The sequence below is a fragment of the Ascaphus truei genome, chromosome 9 (assembly GCF_040206685.1).
Source record: "Ascaphus truei isolate aAscTru1 chromosome 9, aAscTru1.hap1, whole genome shotgun sequence".
Classification (NCBI taxonomy): Eukaryota; Metazoa; Chordata; class Amphibia; order Anura; family Ascaphidae; genus Ascaphus; species Ascaphus truei.
In genome coordinates this window covers 60,960,994-60,983,341 of record NC_134491.1, presented here as the reverse complement: position 1 = coordinate 60,983,341, position 22,348 = coordinate 60,960,994, and the positions used below count along the sequence as shown (strand labels likewise).

The following is a 22,348-nucleotide window of genomic DNA, read 5'->3' as shown; positions in this document are numbered from 1 at the left end:
AGCCCCTCTGCGATATGTGGCTCCACGGCGTTTAGAGCATATAAGTGAGGGAGAGAAGAGAGGGGACCACAGTAAGGGACCAACACAGTGATTATACACAGCTCTTCGTTTGATTAGGGAGGGGGGGGTGAGTAGGGGTGTTAGGAGATCAATGGAGATTGAAAGATACTGCTGAATGAAAGGAGACACACTTACATCAAAATGTCTAATATCTTGAATTCTTCTACTCTTCTCCTTATATAGCTGTGTTTTGTTGAGGGTGAGGAAAAGCCTCCTGGTATCCTCCTTAGCAAAAAAATAAAGGGAAAAAAATAGTGCAATAAAATTTATTAACAATGGGAAAAAAAAAAAAAAAAAAAAAAGAGATTGAACACTTACAAGCGGCCGATAATTTCAGGCATAGAGAGGAGATGCTGCCAGACTCCACAACGGATCCCTTCCTGGGTTGGGGTGGTTTGTCCTGGCTGTTTCCCTGTTGGCAGATGATTGCTGTGTTGATCTTCACTTCGGGTGGCTAGGGTTGAGAGTTTCCAAAAGCCCGTGCACAGGCTATGTCCTCCTCAAAACGGCCTGTCCCTCAGCATACACAGATTTCAGCTCCCTGCTCCGGTGCGCGTGCGCATGCGCAGACGGCGGGATCGCCGAGCCAGATAGTACAGGGGAATCAAGTCCTCACTACGGTGGCTTGTAATGGCCAAAAAACGTCAAACGCGTTTCGCCAATGCTTCCTCAGTGACGTGTACAGGCAAAGGGTAACAGCAGTCTTATATACACTGTAGAATCGTCAATTTAACTCCAAGGGTGCTGGTTTTACTTATGACATAAGTGTAGGGCCTTAAACTCAATTGCTCATACTTTGTTGACTTAGTGTCGTGATACAGATTATACATAGTGATTAATTAGTTAAATACAACATGATTAAGAACAAATGGCATGCCTAAAAAACTTTAATGGTGGCAAGCCTCTTGTGTGAATACTATTTAATTAAAACAAGGAAGATAAGATGGATAATTAAGAAGGGGAGATAGTTTACTTATTGGCTAAATTTCTTAAATTGTAATTAAAATATAAGTTAATGTTGCTTTAAAATAGTTTGATAAAACCTAGATTTGGCATTTAAAAGGAGGTTGGTCTAAAATATGGGTATTGCCAATGAATCCAATATACTATGACTCATGGAAAAGGATAGATCTTAGAGATGCCATTTATTTAACAAGAACATAAATTTTCAGCAATTTTACATAACGTATATCCTCTATCCAAAAATAAGGATACTTGTAATCCTATGTTATGTTGTTGAGGTGTATCTTAGCTTGGTTGTTAAAAATCGTTAATAAATTAAGTAGGTCACTTGATGTTATGGTAGAAAAGCTGTAACCTCCATGTCTATATTTAACCCCTTAGGTGTCAATGTTTGGAGGGTGAAAATCCAAAAGGATTCTCTTTTAATTTATGTTCTTGTTAATTAAATGGCATCTCTAAGATCTATCCTTTTCCATGAGTCATAGTATATTGGATTCATTGGCAATACCCATATTTTAGAACAACCTCCTTTTAAATGCCAAATCTAGGTTTTATCAAACTATTTTAAAGCAACATTAACTTATATTTTAATTACAATTTAAGAAATTTAGCCAATAAGTAAACTATCTGCCCTTCTTAATTATCCATCTTATCTTCCTTGTTTTAATTAAATAGTATTCACACAAGAGGCTTGCCACCATTAAAGTTTTTTAGGCATGCCATTTGTTCTTAATCATGTTGTATTTAACTAATTAATCACTATGTATAATCTGTATCACGACACTAAGTCAACAAAGTATGAGCAATTGAGTTTAAGGCCCTACACTTATGTCATGAGTAAAACCAGCACCCTTGGAGTTAAATTGACGATTCTACAGTGTATATAAGACTGCTGTTACCCTTTGCCTGTACACGTCACTGAGGAAGCATTGGCGAAACGCGTTTGACGTTTTTTGGCCATTACAAGCCACCGTAGTGAGGACTTGATTCCCCTGTACTATCTGGCTCGGCGATCCCGCCGTCTGCGCATGCGCACGCGCACCGGAGCAGGGAGCTGAAATCTGTGTATGCTGAGGGACAGGCCGTTTTGAGGAGGACATAGCCTGTGCACGGGCTTTTGGAAACTCTCAACCCTAGCCACCCGAAGTGAAGATCAACACAGCAATCATCTGCCAACAGGGAAACAGCCAGGACAAACCACCCCAACCCAGGAAGGGATCCGTTGTGGAGTCTGGCAGCATCTCCTCTCTATGCCTGAAATTATCGGCCGCTTGTAAGTGTTCAATCTCTTTTTTTCCATTGTTAATAAATTTTATTGCACTATTTTTTTCCCTTATTTTTTTGCTAAGGAGGATACCAGGAGGCTTTTCCTCACCCTCAACAAAACACAGCTATATAAGGAGAACAGTAGAAGAATTCAAGATATTAGACATTTTGATGTAAGTGTGTCTCCTTTCATTCAGCAGTATCTTTCAATCTCCATTGATCTCCTAACACCCCTACTCACCCCCCCCCCTCCCTAATCAAACGAAGAGCTGTGTATAATCACTGTGTTGGTCCCTTACTGTGGTCCCCTCTCTTCTCTCCCTCACTTATATGCTCTAAACGCCATGGAGCCACAAGCAGAGCAACGCGCTGGAGGACCCCCCTTTTTTCTACCAGTATCCACACAGAGGTTGGTGAATCACCTCTGAGAGACTCAGGCTGCGGAACTGCATTGTGCCAAGGACAGGAGCCATATACTGAACAGTAGGATAACTCTTTTTTGGCGCAACTTTTCTCTCTTTTTATCATCCTCTGCGATATGTCCAGCTGGTCACTGTAAAGATCCAAACTCCTTTACAGAATGTCTCTCAGTCTCTTTTGTCTCTCAGAAAGTCCTCTGAGGGAATCTCCACACTCCTTCCCAAAGTGTTTCTAAGTCTCTGCTAGCCTCTCTTGCTCTCAGATGCATCCCACAAACCGTATTCTTTAAGTAGCAGTCTAAATGTCTTAGCTACACTATATGTCATAGCAGCGTGTGATTGCTCTTTGTGGGTGGACTTATCAACATCCGGATCTGGTACCATAGTAAAATCACTTCCCAAAATCAGGAGTTGCTCTCGGCTATCTCCCCTAGATTCCAGTGTTTCCCTTAAAAAAATCAAGTTGTCCCTAGTTGGGTGCATAGATATTCACTAACGTAATATGTAGGCTTGGAAAAAAACCTGTGAACCACGACAGACCTCCCCCCCTTGATCTCTCTTAACTTCCAATGCATGGAACGGAATATCCCATTTAATCAGTATCGCAACCCCTCTTATTTTGCTAGTAAAAGACGAGTAAAATGCTATAGGGTATGTCCCACTTTAAGTGTTTGGGGGCTCCTGCGTTTCAAAATGCGTCTCTTGCAAGAAAACAATATCTGCTTTCAGGTTCCTAAATTCTTTCAGGGCCAGTCTACGTTTACCATTACTGTTAAGACCTTTAACATTCAGGGATATTAACTTCAATGGCGCTTGACTAGTCATTTCCAATGTCATGTCTCTCTCTCATGTGAAAGTTGTGAGTGAAAAACTTTAATGGTTGTAGGGATCAGATGGGGGGGGGGAGAAAAAAAAAAAAGGGAAGGAACTTTCCCCCTCCGGGAACTTGTGGAAGAACAAAACAATAAAAATTAAACTATAAAGTAAGATGAGTGTAACCAGCCACTCATCCCAGATTTGCGGCCAGACCCTACGTGGCCTGGCCAGGCGGGCATATGGCCCTACTGGGGGCGACCTGACGTCGGGCATGCTGGGCTCGAAAAGGAGTAGTCAGAGGACTCAAACCCCTCCCAGGTCTAACTTTAAACCAATTATTTTATAATACTTACATGTCACATTCTGGTAAAAAACAAAAACAATGCAAATCAATCTTTCAGATCAATCTTTCAGATGAGACACGTCACTGAAATGTTAGCTTGGTCCTAGGAGAGATTTAAATTAAGTGCCAATTTATCATCCGTCACAACAGCTTCAGTTGTCCTTTCCCCCTTAGTATACAGAAAAAGGTGTGTGTCCCAGGCTGACATTAGCGAGAAGAGCAGAACCTCTGTAGAGCATACAGTACAGTGTGTAACAAATGACGATGTGACATTGCGACGAAGTACGCGTGGGTGCTCGTGTCTTTCCCAGGACAAAACCATGATGCTGGTTTAACTACTTGAAACGACCCCCTGGTTCAGGTAATTAAACCCCCGCTCCCAGAGAATCAGCAATATTGGACTTACCGGGAGTACCAGAGATGAGAGCCGCAAAGTATAGGAGGACAAATGCACAGTGGCTTGTGACGGAGTGGGACAGTGGGGACATCATTGTCACGGGAGACCAGGCTGTTTACACCTTTTTAACCGGGATCATTCACTGAGCAAAACAAGGTAATTAAATAAATTGTAGTTTATTCGCACAAATTCGCTTCACACAGTGGAACACAAAATACAGCCAAAAAGACACACTTGCTGGGGATCTGGGGTCGAAAACTAGACTTTCCTTGGTGCAGGGAACTATAAATAAGATTTTTATCCTGACCTGGACTTAGCCCTGAATGAAGCTCTCAGAAACCCCCCAAAACTACCACAAAATATAAATATGTATATAAGTGTCAAAAGGAGTGCTACTGGACGTCACTGTGTATTTTTGTCACATTGAATGTTGCCCTGGACTTCTTTATTTCTTGTTTTATACAATTAGCCACGCCCAGTAGCACTCCATTTGACACATATACATATATATATATTTTGTGGTTATTTTGGGGGTTTCTGAGAGCTTGCTGGGTATCTGTGTGTTTGTTTACTTTGTCCAGCTGGTCCCCGCTGTTTTGGAGGTTAGTGGCTCCTCCCACCCAGGGTTTAAAGCTTGCCCCTCCCCACTGTCCATGTAAGCAGGTTTTCTTTTCATGCAGCTGGTTGCGAAAGGTTCAATGCCAGACCACCCTTCCTCTAATTATAGAGGTAAATAAGGATTTTAATCTGTTAGTGTTAGGACCTGCAATAAACACCAACAGCACATTTGTTACTGTAGTTTGGTGGCTACCAGTTGGTTCCTAGTTACAGGGCAAGGAGGAGAGAGCCTTGCAAAATCATTTAAAAAGCAAAGATCTTTATGACAGCTTTAAGGTCTATAAGAAGGTGAAAGGAGCTGGGAGTGTATAGATTATACACAGCATCACCATGTAATGCAGCAATAAACCGAACCCTTCATACATATTCAGAAAATAAATTGTCAGTAAAAATACATTCTCCATCAGCAACAAAAGGCCCAAGCCAGTCCTAAAAAACCCTACAATTAATTTTTCATACAAAAAAAATGACAATAATTTAAATTCAGTTAAAAATCAGACGAGAGGCGATAAGACAATGTTTTAGCTTCAAGTCTCAACACCTCAAAAAGCTGCCTTATCTGTGCTGTAAAGAGTATCCTTACATTTGATAACAGGACGGACGCAATACACGATGTTTAATGTTCACCTCCATTGGGAGGTAAAACTATCCTTAGAAAACCCAATTCTGCTTCACCGGGAGTATTCCCTTTGCAATGCTCTGCCTGGCTCATCTCATATACAATTAAAAAAAAAAAAAAAAAAAGAAACGGAGCGCAGAGAAAAATCTGTATTAGGAAAATCCCTTAATCTTACTATATATTTCTGAAAGCGTCATATGAGTCCGTGTCTGTATGTGTCTCCCTGTGTCCCTCCCTGTGTCCTTAGCGGCAATCCCATTGGACCTTGGGCCAGGCCAATGAGATTGCTCCCTTGGCCCGCCCGCCCCCGCACACCTCTCATTGGCCTGAGGCAGAGTGACGGGCCAACGGAGAGACGGAGAGAGACACACACATACACCTCTTTCTCACCCCCGAGGCCAGCCCCCCCTCACCCAAACCTCACTTCCCCCTCTCCATCATCACCCCCCCTCACCCGCAACTCACCTCCCCTCACGGCGCCCTGCTTGGCCGCGCGGGTGGGGGGGTTTAGCGCCGCCGCCGCTCCCATCACCTCACAACCCTCAGGGGTGACGCAGCAGCCCTACCGCCTCCCTCCACCCTCCTCACAGCCTGCAAACCTGCTTGGCCTCGCACTGCGGGACCTGCCAGCGGGAGGAGCAGGGCAGTGGCGGCCGCGGCGGGGACACCTCACCACGTGACTCCCACCCACCTCCCCAAATATTCCACTACGGCCGCCGCGTGAGGTAGGGGGGGGGGTTGGAGGGAATGGCGTGCCGCCCGCTATCTTCAAGCCACCACGTGAGGTATGGGGGGGAGGGGGGGTTGGAGGGAATGGCGTGCCGCCCGCTATCTTCAAGCCGCCACGTGAGGTATGGGGGGGAGAGGGGGTGTTGGAGGGAGTGGCGTGCCGCCCGCTATCTTCAAGCCGCCACGTGAGGTATTGGGGGGGGGGGGTTGGAGAAAATGGCGCGGCGCCCGCTATCTTCATGCCCCCAAAGCCGCCGCATGTGGGGGGTGGGTATGATGCCAGCCTGAAACTAGCTTCGTGCCGCCGCGGGGGGTAAGATGCAGGGGGGAAATGCAGGCCTGCCCGCCCGCTATCTTAAAGCCTCCGCCTGAGGTATGGGGGCTGCGGGGGGTGGGGGTAGTGGGAGATGTCACTAAATAACCCACCCAGTCACTAAATAACCCACCCACCCAGTCACTAAATAACCCACCCACCCAGTCACTAAATAACAGTCACTAAATAACCCACCCACCAACTCACTAAATAACTCACCCAGTCACTAAATGTCACTAAATAAACTCACTAAATAAAGTCAATAAATAAAGTCACTAAATAATCCACCTACCCATCCAGTCACTAAATAACCCACCCAGTCACTAAATAACCCACCCACCCCTTGCCTTTCACCCCCCCTTGCCCCTGCCTGCCCCCCCTTGCCCCTGCCTGCCCCCCCTTGCCCCTGCCTCCCCCCCTTGCCCTGCCTCCCCCCTCTTGCCCTGCCTCCCCCCTCCCTTGCCTTCCTCCCCCTTGCCCCTGCCTCCCCCCTTGCCCCTGCCTTCCCCCCCTTCCTCCCCCCTTGCCCCTGCCTTCCTCCCCCCTCCCGCCCCTGCCTTTCACCCCCCGCCCCCTCCCACCCCTGCCTTTCACCCCCCCGCCCCCTCCCGCCCCTGCCTTTCACCCACCACCTCACACCCCTTCCCACCGTAGTGGGACCGCCACACCGCACTCACCAGCCACTCGCCGACTCACAATAACTTTACAATAAACCATTTTTAAACAACATCGGATTACATTTTCTTCCATGTTTCTTTTCAACATTATTATACAACCTTTCCACCAAATACTCAACCTATTCTTACCCTATTTAGAAATACTACCTATTACGGATTTACATCCCGGGCAACGCCGGGTCTCTCAGCTAGTAACAAATAAATTGCAGTACATAAAAACTTACATAGCGTAAAATGACGTAGATGATGCGCTTCCCCCACCACTGGTAGATGTAGATTTCAAAATCTGAGTCTAATGATCCTAACAATTGGATCAATTTATTTGATGAGGTTGCTAGTTTAGCCAATACCTCCCAATTACAGCTCTATATTAATGATAGTCATCCTATGGATGACGAAGACCGAGGAGCATGTATGAAGAAAGTGATCAAGATAAAACCACATCCCATACGTGGCTTAAACTCAAATCAATATTGTATCTGCATGAGTCTAAAGGGCCCTACATAGAACTATTTGAAAAACTAGTGGAGAAGGAATTTCAAATGCTATGTACAGCTAAACCCAGTTATGACTCGGTGCTCGGGGGCCACAGAATGAGACGATTAGGTGTTCCGCGTCTGCCGGAGGGGGAGAGCTGGGATAACTCTCCCAGCTCTCCCTGAACCCGGCGTCACAGCGGCAACCCCACGCAGCCTTACCCGGCATCTGCAGCAGCAGCTGATCTATGTGCAGTGCAGGAGAAGCTGATGAGTCTGCGAGAGGGGGATCTTGAGCAGTCTGTAGAAGCCGGGATGTCAGCTGTCTGCGTGAGTCCCCCAGCCCGGAATCAGCTCCCCTCTCTCCTCCCCCCCAGCGGAGGTATGGGGTGTGTGTGTGTGTGTGTGTGTGTGTGTGTGTGTGTGTGTGTGTATGTATGTATGTGTGTGTGTGCTGTGCAGGAGAAGCTGGTGAGTCTGCGAGAGGGGGGGGGGGTAGCGGGGGAGGATCTCACGGAGTCAGGAGAAGTCGGGATGTCAGCTGTCTGTGTGTGAGTCCCCCGGCCAGGAACCAGTTCCCTTATAAAACAGAAGCGTTATAAGCAGATCGCGCAATAATGGGGTTGAGCTGTAGTAACAGTCGATACTATGTGGTCAATGATAACCTTACACATTCAGAAAGACGAGCTCTAAAAGAACTCAACCAGAATGGAGACCTGATTACCTGCCAAGCAGACAAATGTGGAGGTACGGTTTTACAAAACCGGGCAGATTTAAGAGAGGCCAATCGACTTTTAAACGATCGACTTTTAAATGATACAAAAGGCTAGAAAATTACCCAACTGCAGAGTATTCTAGCATTTTAGAGAAGTTTCTGACAGAGGCCAAAAGCAGTAGGGATCTTCCGTCTAAAAGAGTTCCAATATGTTCATAATACTCATCCCCGCAAACCAAAAATGTATCACATTTCTAAAATCCACAAGACACTGGAGGATCCCCCTGGCCGTCCCATTGTGTCTGGAATAGACTCCATGACAGCGAATTTATCTTGTTATGTTGATACCTTTTGGCACTGCTCACCTCCTCACTTCCATCTTACGTTCGGAACAGCATGGAGGTTTTGAATTAAGTTGAAAATATAATTTGGGAGGATCATTTTATTTTGGTCATGTAGGTGGACGCTCACAGAGGTATGCAAGGGCGACTGATTAGGGTGAAATTAAATAAGCCTTTTATTGCGCCTTTTCCTTAACATCCGGAAACCATCCAAACAAGGGGTAAACAAAGCTTCTATTAACTTGGGAGTATTTCTAGTGAAATACTATGCGGTTCACAACTCCCTTAGATAAGCATGTCTCCCAGCCCCAAACATATAGCATGAAATGAACAGATATAAAAAGTCTTGTAAATAAAAGTCTTATCTGTTCCTTGTGGTTTGGAGGGAAAATCTTCTCTGTCCCTGGTTCAGCTCCCTTTTCCTCAGGGTGTGTCAGCATTCAGGCTTAGAAGTTTCCCCTGTGTCTTGAAAGCAGCTCTGCTATTTCTTCTGGCAGGACTCAAGACAAGTGCCCCTTCCTTGGTTCAGCCCAGTTGTGGACTAAGGAATCTCTGCTCTGTCTCCAAAGTTCAGCTCAGGTGTGAGCAAAGGAGTCTCTCTTCCTGTCTCAAAAGACATACTTTTCTAAGCCAACTAATCAGGCAGATGGTGTTTGTTAATTGACTACCAGCAGTTAACCCCCACACTGCTGGATTAGAGGCACATTACCTGAACAGGGATAACTCCCCTGTTACATACCTTCCCTGTTTGTGGGAAGCTCGGCTTGCCACGGCCAAAGCCCATCCTTCCACTCTCATTCTAGATATCTCTGTGACTTGAATGAGAGTGGATGGAGGAAGAGAACCCTCAGTCCTGCTGGGATTGGAGCCTTTTCTCCAGTTTATTCGTGTCTCCTCCTGAAGGTGCTTTAGATCAGCACTCCTCAGTCGCTCGAGGAGGACTTTTTCTAAGTATAGTCTTTTTGCTACGTGTGCGGTCATGAGATTTCCCTCACGTCGGGTGCTCGTCTTATTGTAGGCATACTGTATGGCAGCAGTTGCAGAGCGTCTAAAAACAGCCCTTTGAGTTTTTCGCTCTTGAAGCTGTCTCTCTGCCCTTTTCCCACTCAATGGGGTTGCTAGTTCAGCCTCTTTGGGGTTAAGTTGCAATTCCACACACACTTCCAGAGAATGTCCCATCTTTTCAGCTTCATCAGCTAAGGATTCTTCTGGTTTTGATTCAGCACGTGTACCTTCTTTTGTTGCCTGTTGGGTGGCTGAAGGTTTTGCTAGTGCTTGTTTAGGTGGTTCAAATTTTGCAACCTTGTCTTTCAGATGAGCGGGATTCCCAGCTCTCACTGTACCCTTGTCTTCATGGGTTTTTGAGGCTGTGGGATACTGACGCTTAGTCAGGGTCAATACTTGTCCTTGTAGGACTGTAATCTCATCCGCGAGAGATCCCTGTATTTTGAGTGCGTCTTGCAAGTCTCTTCTCAGGGAATTTATCTGCATGCTTTGCTTTCTCTGAGCTTGCTTCCACATTTTTATTGCATTGTGAAGCACTATGAACTTCTTTGCTTGGGCCAGAGTTACTTGTTTCAGTTTCTGGACCTTCTTGTGCTCCCTTTTGTGCCGCGTCACCTGGGTTTTAAGCTTAGCCTTTAGCGTTGCTTTGGTGACGCTCCGGGTAGCCTTCAGTTTCTCATGCTGCTTTGAGGGGACATACTGGGTAATCAGACGTTCCTGCAGCACTTGAATTTCTTTAACAGCCTGCAGATTTTCTTCCTGCAGAGTTCGCTGCTTCTCCTCGGCCTTCTCGAGGTGCGTACGCAGACCTTGCAGTTGGTTCTGCAGTCGGTGCTCTGCTTCAAACTTCTCACCTTCCAAAAGTCTATTTATTTCTTTAAGCTCGTGCAGCTTTTCATTTTTTTCCTTGACGTCGTTTGTCAAATTAAAATTTTCTTCTTTGAGTTTTAAGTTTTTTCTTTGTAATCTTAAATGTTCTCCTTTTTCAGTCTCTGTACTATTCAGGGCCTCTTTGCAGTCCTCCTTCCTTTTATGCACATCTGCTTTGAGAATGACAGTCTCCTGGCGTGAGACTTCCTTCTCTAGGTTGATGGTCTGAAGCTCCTTCTGGGAGACTTGGAGATCTGTATTAAGATTGACAATCGTTTCTTTAGAATTGTCCAGCTCCTCAGTGAGACTGTGTAGTTCCTTTCTGGAAACTTCCAGATCTGTGCGGCAGCTGTTGGTCTCATGATGTGAGGCATCCAGTGCTCTGCGGAGTGTCTGAAACTCTTTCTGAGATACGTCCACCTCTGTCCGGACATTGTTGATCTCCTGTTGTGAGGCATTCAGCTCTACGTGAAGAGTGTGAACCTCTTGCTGAAATACTGTCATCTGCTTTAGTGCCTCCTCATACTTCCGCTGAGTCATCATTTTATCAGATTGGCTCTGCTTTTCATCCATGGCGGAAATAGTAGCATTTGCAGTATCTAGCTCAGTCTTGAGATCGTCCAATTCTGTCCTGGCTGCAGAGTACATTGCGAGCACATGTTCCTGTAGCTTCACGTTATTTTTCAGTAGCTCCGCGTAATCATTTTTCTTTTGTTTCAATTGTTCACGGAGTATATCACAGTCACGCCTGGCATTTTTCAGGGCATCCTCAGGGCTGGTCAAGGGATCGACACTCACTGGTTCTGGCTCCGCTTCCCTGGGATGGTTGGTTGAGGGTTCCTCACTGTTGGCACCGGACAGACACTTCTTTGGGGTACACGACTTCTGCCTTGGGCCCTCTGGATATTCGGTTAACCGCGGGACGAATTCTCCATTTTCTCTAGGCTGCAGGGCAACTCGGCCCCCCTTTTCCTCCACAGGATCTGCGGACGTGTCAGTTCCTTCCACGGTAAGTGAAGAACCGTTTTTCTTTTTCTGCCTTTTTGATTTGGATGACACCGTCCCTTCAGGGATACTGGGGTCTCCATCTTCATTTGAAATTTTAGCAGCTTCATTATACTGCTGCGGCACAGTTTATTCGAGCATTTGCCCGTTCTGTGCCGCAGCAGTAGCCTGGCGCGCGCCCGAGTGTGACGGGCGCGCGCCGAAGCAGCGGAAGAGCGCCCTCCGATCGGGGCGCTCTCCCTACCGCTGCCGGGTCCGCCGGGTCCCCCGGAACCCCCTGCCGCTGTCCCGCGATCGCGGGACACCAGGGCTCCCTCTGGGAGCCCCTGGACACGCGTGCAGGGGGCGCACGCTCCCGATGACGCGTGACCGCGCAGACGCGCGGCACGCCGAGGGGCGGCCACTAGCAAGCCGGGAGATTTCCCGGCTTGCGGTACCGACCACACTTCAATAAAGTGTGTCGGTAGTGTATACGCCAGGCTTTTCTTGCAGTTGCTTTAGCTGACAGAAATATTGGGTGATCTGCTGCTCCCGCTCTGTCTCCTGTTGATCATATTCGTCATCAAAGGGAGCGGTCTTTTCTGTTCGTGCCGAGTCAGGCACCCCCACCATTCTTGGGGTGGTTTGTGGGTGTGACTCTGTTCGGGTTCCCCATAAGAGATGTCTTCCTCTTTATTGGACTGGAAGGGCCACTCTTCCGTGGGGTAGGGTTCATTACAGGAACGCTGCATCTTGTCCTCCATTTTTAGGCTATCAAGTGTAATTTTCTTCCTGACCTCAGGAGGCGCTATTGCAGCTGTTGCCACTGTATTTGCTAGAACCCCCAATTGTGGTAGTCCTACAGGTGGGCATATTTTGCTTGTAGAGGTTGTAGCTCTCACAGGCATCTCTGTAGACTTTTTTTTCTTGGGTAAGTTTTACAATATCAGCAGTACTGTGCATGCATTTTCTCTTATCAGGTATACAAGATGTGCAGTTGCAAGGAAAAAACGTCTATTTGCTTTACACCATTTACTTGCTAGGTGAAATCCCTCCGCTTCAGCAACAGAATTTGGTTTTCTGCTTGAGTTCAGTAATTTTCAGTCTCATCCTTGGGTATTATGGCATTCACACTTCACACTTTGGGTGTCCGTTTTGCTCCCAAGATAAATAGGTAGACTTTTTTTTACTTGCAAAAAAAAAAACATTCTTTGCAGTGGACTATTTCTTTCATTCCCGGAAGGGTGACTCAACACTCAGCAATTGGCTTTGGAATACCTTTTACACAGTTCAGCAATCCCTTTTTGCCCTGTAGGGCAATTTTACACTCAGCATTTGTTTGCTAAAAATTCCCCTGTTTCAGCACAGTCTTGTATCAATTTTCACACTTTTCTGCATATACTCCATTCACAGCTGGTAGCCCTATGCGGTGTGGCAACCTTTATTTGCAAAATCAGTACCGCTCGTGGGTCAACGTCTGTATTCACTGCTTCAGCGAAACTTTTGAAAACAACAAACACAAGGGCTGACTCACTTCTTGAACCCTGACTATGGCTGGAAGACAAAACCCCTATTTCAATGACCATATTACACTTTGTGATAGGCAAATAAGGTTTAGCTGCTTCAGCAGTCTCTCTCCTCTTGGGATTGGGGAAATCAGACGTTCCTGCAGCACCATCTGTGGTTTGGTAGGTTTCAGTGCAGTGTAAGTTTCCTGCCTGGGTGTGTATCCCTTTAACTCTGGTCTCTGCTGCATGAGATTTTTTTTTTTTTTTTTAAGTTGCTCAGACTGTTTGTAGGCAAAAAGCCTAAAAAAAAAAATTCACATAAAAAATCTCCGGTCCTTTTTAACTTCAAAGACACCTCTCGTCCCAATTCGGACACCATATGTAGGCGGACGCTCACAGAGGTATGCAAGGGAGACTGATAAGGGTGAAATTAAATAAGCCTTTTATTGCGCCTTTTCCTTAACATCAGGAAACCATCCAAACAAGGGGTAAACAAAGCTTCTATTCACTTGGAAGTATTTCTAGTGAAATACTATGCGGTTCACAACTCCCTTAGATAAGCATGTCTCCCAGCCCCAAACATACAGCATGAAATGAACAGATATAAAAAGTCTTGTAAATAAAAGTCTTATCTGTTCCTTGTGGTTTGGAGGGAAAATCTTCTCTGTCCATGGTTCAGCTCCCTTTCCTCAGGGTGTGTCAGCATTCAGGTTTAGAAGTTTCCCCTGTGTCTTGAAAGCAGCTCTGCTATTTCTTCTGGCAGGACTCAAGACAAGTGTCCCTTCCTTGGTTCAGCCCAGTTGTGGACTAAGGAATCTCTGCTCTGTCTCCAAAGTTCAGCTCAGGTGTGAGCAAAGGAGTCTCTCTTCCTGTCTCAAAAGACATACTTTTCTAAGCAAACTGATCAGGCAGATGGTGTTTGTTAATTGACTACCAGCAGTTAACCACCACACTGCTAGATTAGAGGCACATTACCTGAACAGGGATAACTCCCCTGTTATAGGTCCCTTTAGATGTAAGTTCTTTATATACTTGCATTCAACACAAACTAGGGATTAAGGCTGTGGCACATTTTTTTTATATACTGCACCGACACACTTTATTCGAGCAAATACCCAGTATGTACCTGGCAGATACCTGGAATGCGCCGCTCCTCACCTCTGACAAGCCCCGTTGCGTTTGCCTTCCCAGCCTGGGTTCATGCCTGGCTGACGGGCGGCTGATCTGTTAAATGATAATGATTAGGATTTAATAGGCTGCAATGCTTCGCGTGTCTACCAGATGGCATAAATTCATGAATTGTAATGCAGTATATATATATATACTGTGCAGTATTGCAGCCAGCGGGAATAAAATGCTTCAATCCCTGCTTGGAAAATACCTCAATGCACTCGGGCAGAAAACAGTCACAAACCTCAATACACCCGGGTATACCCGAATTCGTGGGACTAGCCGAGCTCGAATAAAGTGTGTCGCCAGTGTATCAACAAAATACACTAGCCAATGCACATTTTACTCTATGTAAGTTTTTATGTACTGCAATTTATTTGTTATAAAGGGATTTTCCTAATACAGATTTTTCTCTGCGCTCTTTTCTTTTTTATCGTATAACTGTTTGGCCCCGGTGGATCACAGGAGAGGCTTGGAGCAGCGGGAAACACTGAAGCCATGGAGAACAAGGAGGCTCCTGATCAGCGCGGTAGGAGTTTCACCTGTGTTTTTACTTGATATCTGTCCCCTATGGGATTTAGATTGGACAATTTATTGTGATTGAGCTCTTTTACTCCTGCTTTTTAGAGTAAGCATATCATTGTTTGGACATTATCTTACATGTGGCATTTATGTTGTGTATGTTAGTAATTGTTGTATTTGTGCTTATTGTTGATTTGTGAATAGTTTAACTTTATCACTCTTCCTTTCCCGTTTCTTCCCTGTTCTTTTCCCTCTCTTCCCCCGCCCCCCTCCTTTCCCCCCCCTTCTTTTCCCTCCCCCCCATCAACCCTTCTCCTCTCCGACTTCCCTTTTCCCCTCCTTCCTCTCTTCTCTTTCCTATTTTCCCTCCCGTTTTTCCCCATCCCCGTTTTCCCCTCCCCTTGCCCCCCCCCCCCCATCAGCCCATTGGAGATTTCTCTCCCCCCCCCCCCCTTCCCTCCTCCTCTCTGGATTTTTAGATCTGTATTTACAGGTACCTCCCCCATATTGGGTGGTGCCACTACTATTCCCATTGTAATAGGGATTCATGTGCGAGGTACTTATGGCAGCACATGATACCAGCATTGTTAGGAGACAGCAAGCTGAATCATTCTTCCAGGATGATACTGATCTGGTTAGGACTGTCCCTAGACAGGATTTAAATCAGCTGTGCCATGCACTTGAGAAATAAGTATTTATGGAAACAAGGCTTTGGTGGGACAAACGAAGTCTTGAGCAATCTGTTAAAATTCATAGAATCCCTAGAGGAATAAGATTGCTAAAATTGCCCACGTATGGCCTAGATAATGCAATATTTCTTGGTAAGTGGCATGACATTATGGACAAATTGCTCCTTTAAAAATCATGGAATTACTTATTGACGAACGAGATGTGGCATTGGAAAAACTACGTACTCAGATAGTAGAAACTAGAGAGACAATTGTGTCCATAATGAATAAAGATAACAATTACATTTGAAAAATAAATTAATGAAAAATTGGACGAATATGAAATTCAACAAATCAATAATAAAAAGAGAAATGTGTTAGGGATAAGACTGACTATGAAAAATCAGGAGAGTGGGATTAATGTGGATAATCGGAATTTAAATGAAGAAACCCCCCGTGGAGAATCTTATAGTAGATCCCATGTAGAGAGGGAGAATTTCAATAAATATCCATGGGGTGACCATAATGCTAGATATGAGAAATACAACAAAGCAGGGTATCACGCCGCAGGTGATAGAAATCATCCACAAGGGTGTAAGAAAAAGGTGCACTTCCAGAATTGGAATCAAGAGAAAGGGGAGGGAATGATAAGAAGGGCCCCAACACCCACCCTAGATGGAGGGGCAATTAAGTTAAAACTGTAGTTAAAGCTCCTGGGACCATACCAACCCCAATATCGAATACATTTCAAGTTTTAAGATCTCAAACTTCTCCAGAGAGAACAATATTGGATACATACATTGCGTAGTAGGACCACTATGGGACTGAATCTGGAGCTCCACCCTTTTCTTAAATAGATTAGGGGGAGGGTTAGGGGGAGGGGGGGGTTCCCTAGGATCTGGTACTGATCAATCTCTGTTTTGGGTCTCTGTTGGTGATTTAAATGTTGCTTTTAAGACCATATTGTGATAGGGTATCTTTTGGTTTAGTTTGAGACTCCTAATTAGGAAGTGTTTTTTATTATTTTATTCATCTTAATTAATATTTTAATAGTGAAGTGATATATGAATAATGGATATACCAGCCATATGTGTTGGCCAATGAAAATATAATATTTGGTTTGTTTTGTTTTTTTATTTGTACAGTTATTAGGTCAATTACAATCCACAGGCGGAATTCATGTATTCATATGTACTGTATATGGATGTAAATTTTTTAATCCAAGGATTATTTACTGGTAATAATCACTGCTCCAAATATATGATTCTATTTTGGTGTTTACTGCTCTGGGTATGTAGTTTTCCAGTATTTTACTGTTTTTCTAATTTTAAATGTGTTTTTTAAATGTTTAATGTTTTAAATGTTGTTTGTGGATAGTCTAAGTGTTGTTTATTACTGTTAATGCCACTTGTTGTGTGAAAGTATGTCTAATGACTGAATTATCCGTCATAAATGTCTGGGCCAATAGAATGATTTGTGTCCATATAATGGGGACAGTACCCACCACACAAGATACACCTCCTGAAGAAGCGTGAACAACGCGAAACGCGTAGAGGGATTTAGATGTTCAAACGTAGGACGTTGTGGGATCACACGTCAGGACACTCTGCTTTTTCCTCCCTCTCCTGTGTATCGAGAAAGCGCTGCTCTAGCTAGGCAGCTGCTCTCGCGAGATTCTCGGTGTGCCATGGGTAGTTTGATCCGGCTGCTTTCGGTCAGGTAGCCGATTGAGGTTCCGGTGGGAGCCAACCTAGAAGGTGTGCCTTGGGTCCGGCTGTAACATCTACCAGTGGTGCGGGGGAAGAGCGTCATTTTACTCTACGTAAGGGTGACGGTGAGGGGGTAACCAGGCTCACTAATAAAGGTTAAGTCCACTTGGTTGACCCTGAACTGTGCTTTGGGGGTCTTAGAGTGTTAGCTCTTGGACCCTGTGTATTGCACATGTGTTGCCTTGCAGTGTGTAAGGGATACAGGCTAGTGTAAAGGAAGCAGGTTAGCTTACACTCAATACACCAAAAGGCTGTAACATATTTTAACAGAAGCGTATATACAAGTATATTTTCTTACGCAGCCGTGTTTTAAGAAAATATGTTTTACTTTATACATATAACATAAGGCAGGGTCTTTTCATCTCCGGATCAAAGGAGAACTCCTGGCCACCCCAGGTTTTGGTGCTAGGTCGTCTCCTGGAAGTTCCATAGATCAAAGTAACACTTGTGCCATAGGTGTGAGCAGCCAGGTGGGCAGAATAGCCAAGTTAAGTGCTAGCATCCTGGGATGAAGGCAAGCTATTCTGGTAAATTGTCACCTTCCCCAGACTTTCGGGCATTGAGTCTGCAGGGGGGCGTAGGCCTCGGGCATGGTGCCTCGGGCCACGCTGAGCCGCGCTCCTGCTCTGCCTTGCTTGCTCAAGCTGGGGCTTTTTTGCGTCCTGGCAGACGAGGCAGTGAGCGCGCTTTGGGGGCGGGGCGAAGGCGGAGCGAAGGGAGGCATGACGGAGGCGTGGCGGGAGGCGGGGCTAGTCCCTCGTTCCAATTGGATGGTTGCTGTCACGTGACCGCTCGTCCGCTCCCCTCAGCGCCGAAATTCAAACCTGCCTGTCTCCTGAAAATTTCTGAGCCTCCACACACATGCGGAAGTGGCTGCTAAAGCCGCGCTGATCACAGATGCAGGAGGTAAGTGCATCTGCTCAGCATGGCCTGCTGTAGCATGTCCCAGGCCTTAGAATAGTAAGTGAGCAAGATGGTGATCTGCACATATGCCCTATTACTTTTGTGAAGCCATAGGTGTCTGCTTTCACAAACCTGGCAAAGTGTGTAATTGGTCAGCGATGAAATTCCCACGCCAGGGGTTGGTGGACAAGCTGTGGGACTGCCTGTCCCAAAGTGTATAAGACAACTAGTCACCATCCCAGAGGTGTGATTCAATGTATGTTCCAAGAATTCCAAGCTCTGAGTAAGTCATCTAAGATTCTCAGAGGCTAAGTGTCCAGTTACAATTCTCCAGCAGGAAGAGGCTACTTGAAGGAAAAGCTGCCTGGATTATGTTGCTGTTTGCTTTGCAACGATTACTAGGGTAAGCTTGGTCATAAACCCCTACAACTAGGCAAGATAGTTTGTGTTACCCCAGATTTCCAAAGTGTATTTTTAGTGTAAATTGTGTTACATTGTGTGTTTGTCTTTTCCTGAAATAAATTACAATTTATTTTACCTCCTTGTTTTGCTCAATCATATGATACCAGTATAAATGTGTTGATAAACCAGGTCTCCCGTGACAGTAAGTTTTTATGTACTGCAATTTATTTGTTATAAAAGGATTTTCCTAATACAGATTGGCCGCAGCCTTATTCAGAGGTATTGAAGATTGTAACCAGTACTTTCGAGCAGCCTGTAGATTATGATGATCCTCCAATGCAATGTTGGAATTAAGTTTAGTACCAACAGGTAATTATTTCAAATTCGAAAGGACTTTATTTGCAGATGTGCACAGCAATGGGCTCAAATATTACCCGTGCCATTGCCAATCTTTACATGTGTCATTATGAAAAAAAATACATTTTGAATAATCATAAGTTTAATAATTTAATTTCACAACATTATAGATACATAGAGGATTTATTTTATCTGTAGACAGGTACAAATATTGAACTTAAGAGTTCTTTAACTCTTTGAATGATCTTCCAAATAGCATACGCTTCACCATTAATTGTAATGACACTAGTATCAACTACCTCAGTGTCTTATATCGCGAAATTCAATTCTCATTTAGAGACAAATCAATTCACCAAACCCACAGACCCCAATACTTTACGCTTCCAGTTTCCACCCAGTGCCCTTGGAAAAGGGACTTCCCTCCTCAAATTGTGAGCGTGGTGGGTACAGTCATTAAACGAGAAGGAGAAGGAGGAGATGAAGATGAAGAAGTGCACATTCTCAACAGGAGCACATTATTGATACCTAAAGAGAAAGATTGCAGTTCATTATCACAGTATTCAAATATTGATACATTGTTTTAATTAACAACAACAAAAAGAAAAACTTGATGAAACACGGGACAATCCTAGAGCCTGCCACCAACCTATCTCCGCTAACACAGCAAAGGCCACTCTTTCAAAGACCAACATGAGGTTACACCGCCGCTCCCTGTCACTCGGGTCCCTCAGCCCTCACACCCGCGATGTCAGCGCTTCTCACCTCCGCCCAGCGGCGCTCGGCTCTTTGTTACATGTCTCCCGCCGGTTTCAGTCCCGGGCGTCTTCAATATGGTGCCCTGTCCGCGCCCCCGCCGAGCCCGGGCGCTATAAATATGGCGCACACCCAGTCCTGAAGATATTGAGTTACTGGGCGGTTACTAGGGCTTCAGGAAGCTCGTAGCTCCACCCACTTTACCGACGGACATGACCCCGCGGCCCCGCGAGAAGTGACACGTGACTTCCAATGTTAATAAAGAGAAGGAGACGCCATGACCGTTATTATAATTTTCTTATGTTAATGAGGGGAAATGGGACCCAATAACAAATGATCACTATCAGTTATTATGTTATTTGAGACCCTATAACTATTACTATGTCAATTAGTCAAATACAGCTCAATTACACTGTTAATTAACCCCTCGGGTGAGAGGAGCCACCAATGCATTGTGGCCTGGTACTACAGGGGTTAAGTGTAAATGTGACCCAATGACAATGAATATGTTGATAAAGAGACGTGTAAATAAATGTAAATTAAGCAAATATATGTCACAGGAAATATATTTGTAATGAGGGAAATTGACGCATTGACATGGAATATGTTAATTAACGCGGGACTTGTTATTGACAATATCTAATAAATATGCAAAGTAATGATGTATTGTGTTAACAAGGCAAATTACCCAATGCCAATTAACATGTCCAATTAACAAGTGCAATTAGCAACAATACATCTCTATTCACAGCGAATAAATGGCATGTAATATGTTCATTAGGTAAATGTAACTGACATATATCTTATTAATAACAAATATATGAGTGACGTGACGTTATTTTGACAGACATTGGGACTAAGAAATGACGGGAGAAACCCTTGGTAAATCGGGAAAAATATTCAGCAAAATCTCATGGGATTTGCTGACGTCTGAACATTTCCGCCAGAAACCCTACTAACATGGGACACTGCAAAATAGGTCCACTTCAGGGCGTTTGTCATAGTGGGATACAGGCGCTTAAACAGGTGCATTCGCAGAGCCATGAAGGGCTGAAATGCCATGCTATTGAATGTCCCAAATTTAGTCAAAGAGGGGGAGATAGGGTGAACCAAATCTCAAAAAGGGAATCCTATTGGATTTTTGAGTAAAAACGATGAGGACTCAATATAGAATTTGATCTAATGGCTTTTTAAAAATAGATTCAGTATTGTATTCAGCTAATTTCAGTACTTGCATTCAGTTTCTCCACATCAGGTTTTCTGATTGCTTCTTTTAGATGGTAAGTTTTTTCCTTGTAGACGTCATATTACATTTATATAAGACAGTATATTCACTAGTAGATTCACTTAAATATTATCATATCACATAGTCAATATTATTTATATAGACACTTAGTGTAATTAATTATAGTTTCTATAATATCAGTATAGACACCTAGTATAGTCTAATATAGTTCAGTAATTGTTCACATATAGTTAGTATTTAGCAGTTCATAGAGTAGATGGGTAGTATTAGTATTTAGAGTTAATTAATAGTAATCAGACTGAGGTCATTCTAATTTGGTTTTGAGTATATGTCCTATGGGATATATGCTTTGTATGTGTACTTATTATTGTCATGCCATGTAACGTTCATTCATTGATTGTGTACTCATTATTGTCATGTTATGTAATGTTCATGCACTAGTTCAGTGTTGATTCATCAATGTCTAATTGCACCAATGATCTGGGACTTAGCTGGGTATAAATATCCTTGCAAGACTGCCTTCATGATTATCCCTGACAGAGAGACCAGTTACTAAGAGTCTAGAAACGCGTAGGATTGTGGCACAGCAAGGACACCGTAGTGGGAGCTCAGTGAGTGATGTCATCGGGAGAGGCGGAGCGGCAGCCAATTCGGAGGAGCTGGCGCCACAACGCTGACGGAGAGCATCATCCACAGACAGGAGATGATCCATATGCGTGTGAAATTGTCCACATTAAGGCTTGAGACCTAGCCACTTGATGTGAGTAGGTTTTCAATTTTTACCCACGGCGGAGGAGGTTATGACGGAAGTGACCAAGGTCATCACAATTCTTAATGCTATGTTGTGAGCACGCTGTGTGTGCTTACAAGTGTATTTTATAAGTTATTTTTTATTATCATACCGTTTATTAAATTGTTATCCTTTGCCATATGTACCTAGCTATATCAGTTCTTTGCTTTGGGCAATGCACTATGGTAGTATGTAGCGGTCATGTAAAATGGCTACTGTCATCTCTCCTGCTGACAGTAAGGCCTGGTAAGTTGTGGGCATGCCAGCAGTAATTATGGAGGTTTGCCCTCACACCCTGGTGGGGTGCCCTGTGTATGGATGGGAGTGGTCACATGCTCTGACTCCATGGTTAGTGATGTCAGAGGTGTGTCAGCTTCCAGAGTGTACATAAGGCACAGCACTGTTTCTAAAAGTAGTTCTAGTTCTAGTACAAGTTCAGCTAAGAGGAGGAGGAGTTCTGGCAGGAGTTCAAGTTCTAGTACTAGCCTGAGTTACTGAGAGTTCTGGTGATGTTATAGTAACTGAAGAGGAGACTGTGTCCAGGGACCTGGCACAGGGCAGAGATCCCTGCGGGGATAGGGAATCCCTATCTAAGGAGAGATACACCTTTTAAAGGGAGGCACTGACTGGACATGAGTGGCTAGATATC

At 44.6% G+C, this 22,348-nt stretch overlaps 1 protein-coding gene across 8 annotated transcripts in view; it reads right to left on the bottom strand.

Annotated features, from left to right (window-relative positions):
* LOC142503147 (complement decay-accelerating factor-like) overlaps window positions 1-19,849 on the bottom strand; it is a 66,427-nt gene extending 46,578 nt beyond the window's left edge. For 4 of the 8 annotated variants that reach the window (XR_012803947.1, XM_075615217.1, XM_075615218.1 and 1 more), the window contains exons 1-3: window positions 19,673-19,849; window positions 19,277-19,435; window positions 4,274-4,406 (exon numbers count right to left, since the gene is read on the bottom strand). Coding sequence is in view for 4 of the 8 variants with exons in the window: in XM_075615217.1 (XP_075471332.1) it covers window positions 4,274-4,358 (85 nt within the window). In the remaining 4 variants the exon portion in view is untranslated. The remainder of the gene's footprint in view (window positions 1-4,273; window positions 4,407-19,276; window positions 19,436-19,672) is intronic. The other 4 variants (XR_012803944.1, XM_075615216.1, XR_012803945.1 and 1 more) reach the window with 3 other exon arrangements.
* Between the last annotated feature and the right edge of the window lie 2,499 nt (window positions 19,850-22,348).